At 62.2% G+C, this 1,851-nt stretch overlaps 1 protein-coding gene across 1 annotated transcript in view; it reads left to right on the top strand.

Moving 5' to 3' along the window:
- Nucleotides 1–1,851, top strand: part of STARD8 (StAR-related lipid transfer (START) domain containing 8) — a gene marked incomplete at both ends in the record, with an annotated part of 4,907 nt that overhangs the window by 1,525 nt on the left and 1,531 nt on the right. Inside the window, 4 exons of the mRNA XM_009575246.1 lie at nt 6–181; nt 475–589; nt 939–1,154; nt 1,571–1,788. Of these exons, the coding sequence (XP_009573541.1) occupies nt 6–181; nt 475–589; nt 939–1,154; nt 1,571–1,788 (725 nt within the window). The remainder of the gene's footprint in view (nt 1–5; nt 182–474; nt 590–938; nt 1,155–1,570; nt 1,789–1,851) is intronic.

The raw sequence follows: 1,851 nt of genomic DNA, 5'->3' as shown, positions 1-1,851 counted from the left end.
TGCAGGCGGCCGTTATCCTCATGCCGGACGAGAACCGGGAGGTGCTGCAGACCCTGCTCTACTTCCTGAGCGACATCGCCTCCGCGGAGGAGAACCAGATGACTGCTGGGAACCTGGCCGTGTGCCTGGCCCCCTCCATCTTCCACCTTAACGTGTCCAAGAAGGAAAGCACCTCACCGAGGTAAGGGTTGGACTAGCCCCGGCCTCCCCAGCCTTCCTGCAACCCATCTCCCCATCGCCCCTTTCTTGTCTTCCCTGGGAGGAGACCACCGGAGCGGGGTGAGGCATGGTGGGAACGTGCGTGCTCTCGCACAGCCCCCCATCGCTCTGCTTTGCAATGTGGGGGTCCCCTGCTCTGCGACACAAAGCAGAGCGACGGGAGGTCTAGAGGCAGGGGGGAGGGCCACCCCGGCCCCCAAAGGGCTTTTTTTTTGGGATGCCCACCCGGTCCCAGCGATGCCTGCTCCCCCGCAGGGTGATACATAAGAGGGGCACCATGGGGAAGCCTGACCAGAAGGACCTCAACGAGAACATGGCTGCAACGCAGGGGCTCTCCCACATGATCACCGACTGCAAGAAGCTCTTCCAGGTGGGTGGCTGTGGTGTGTCCAGCCCAGCGTTGCCCTCCCCGGGTGCGGGAGATGCGACCTCGCCGGTGGGGTGCTGGTCCTGCGGAGTCAGTGTGGGGCGAGATAAGGGCACCCATCCTCCAGTGGGACAGCTGCTGCCAGTTGGTCAGCGCTGGGAGCGAAGCCCAGCTGCATCTCGTGGTGGTGCAGGTCACAAGCTGCAGGACCTATGTCGAGGGAGGCTGTGTCCATCTTCCCCCCTCCTTGGTGGGATGAGGAGTTGTGGTTTTCTGGCTGCCCAGGACCGCTCGCAAAGTCCACATAGGATCCCACTGGCTTTCTGAAGATCTGTATGCTCTTGGCCTGTAGGTCTCCCATGACATCTTGCTCCAGCTGAGCAGCTCATATATGGCAGCAGACGCTTACCCCCATCCCCTGGCTGACTTCGTGTGTCAGGCGGAAAGCAAGGATTTACACTCCTACTTCGAGCAGAGTGTCCAGAACCTGCTGAAAGAGTCATCGGAGAAATTCAAGGGGTGGCTGAGCACTCCGGGGCCCCTGAACACGGAGCTCTCCTGCAAAAAGGTAAATGGCACTGTGTGGAGGGGGGCTTGGGGTCACGCGGGGAAATGTGTACAGGGTGACCACTGGGAGCCACGGGTCCTGCGGGCACCCCCCGACCTGCTAACAAGCCCTTGGCGTTTGTTCTCTTCGGCAAGGAGGGATCAGCAACCCCTTCCCTGGCCAGAGTTGGGGCTGAGAGATGAACAGCTCTGAGGTGGAGGGTGCTCTGTGCCCAGCAGTCCTGGCAGAGAACCCACCCCGTTGTTGTTAGCAGAGGAGCTGGCTGCCTGTGCCCATCCCATCCCATCCCCTCACTAGCCAGCAGATGTGATGGTGCTGCTCCATGGCGGTGGGAGCCATCGGTAAAGCCACTCGGGGAGTTAGCACTGTGGGGGTCCTGCAGGACAGCCTGCCTGACCCTTCCTTTGGCCCGTCAGGTTGGGGACGGGCACCCTCTGCGCTTGTGGAAGGTCTCCACGGAGGTCGAGGCCCCTCCCGCCACGGTGCTGCACCGGGTGCTTCGGGAGCGTCACCTCTGGGACGAGGACCTGCTGCAGAGCAAAGTGGTGGAGGCCCTGGACAAGAACATGGAGGTCTACCACTACGTCACGGACAGCATGGCACCCCACCCGCGCAGGGACTGCGTGGTGCTCCGGTGAGGGCAGGGAAAGACCTGGGCGGGAGGGTTTGGTCTTGGTTTGGTGGGTCCCGTCCAGCT

The sequence above is a fragment of the Fulmarus glacialis genome, unplaced genomic scaffold (genome assembly GCF_000690835.1).
Source record: "Fulmarus glacialis isolate BGI_N327 unplaced genomic scaffold, ASM69083v1 scaffold18293, whole genome shotgun sequence".
Classification (NCBI taxonomy): domain Eukaryota; kingdom Metazoa; phylum Chordata; class Aves; order Procellariiformes; family Procellariidae; genus Fulmarus; species Fulmarus glacialis.
The sequence above is the reverse complement of the archived record's forward strand: the minus strand, read 5'-3'. Positions and strand labels throughout refer to the sequence as shown.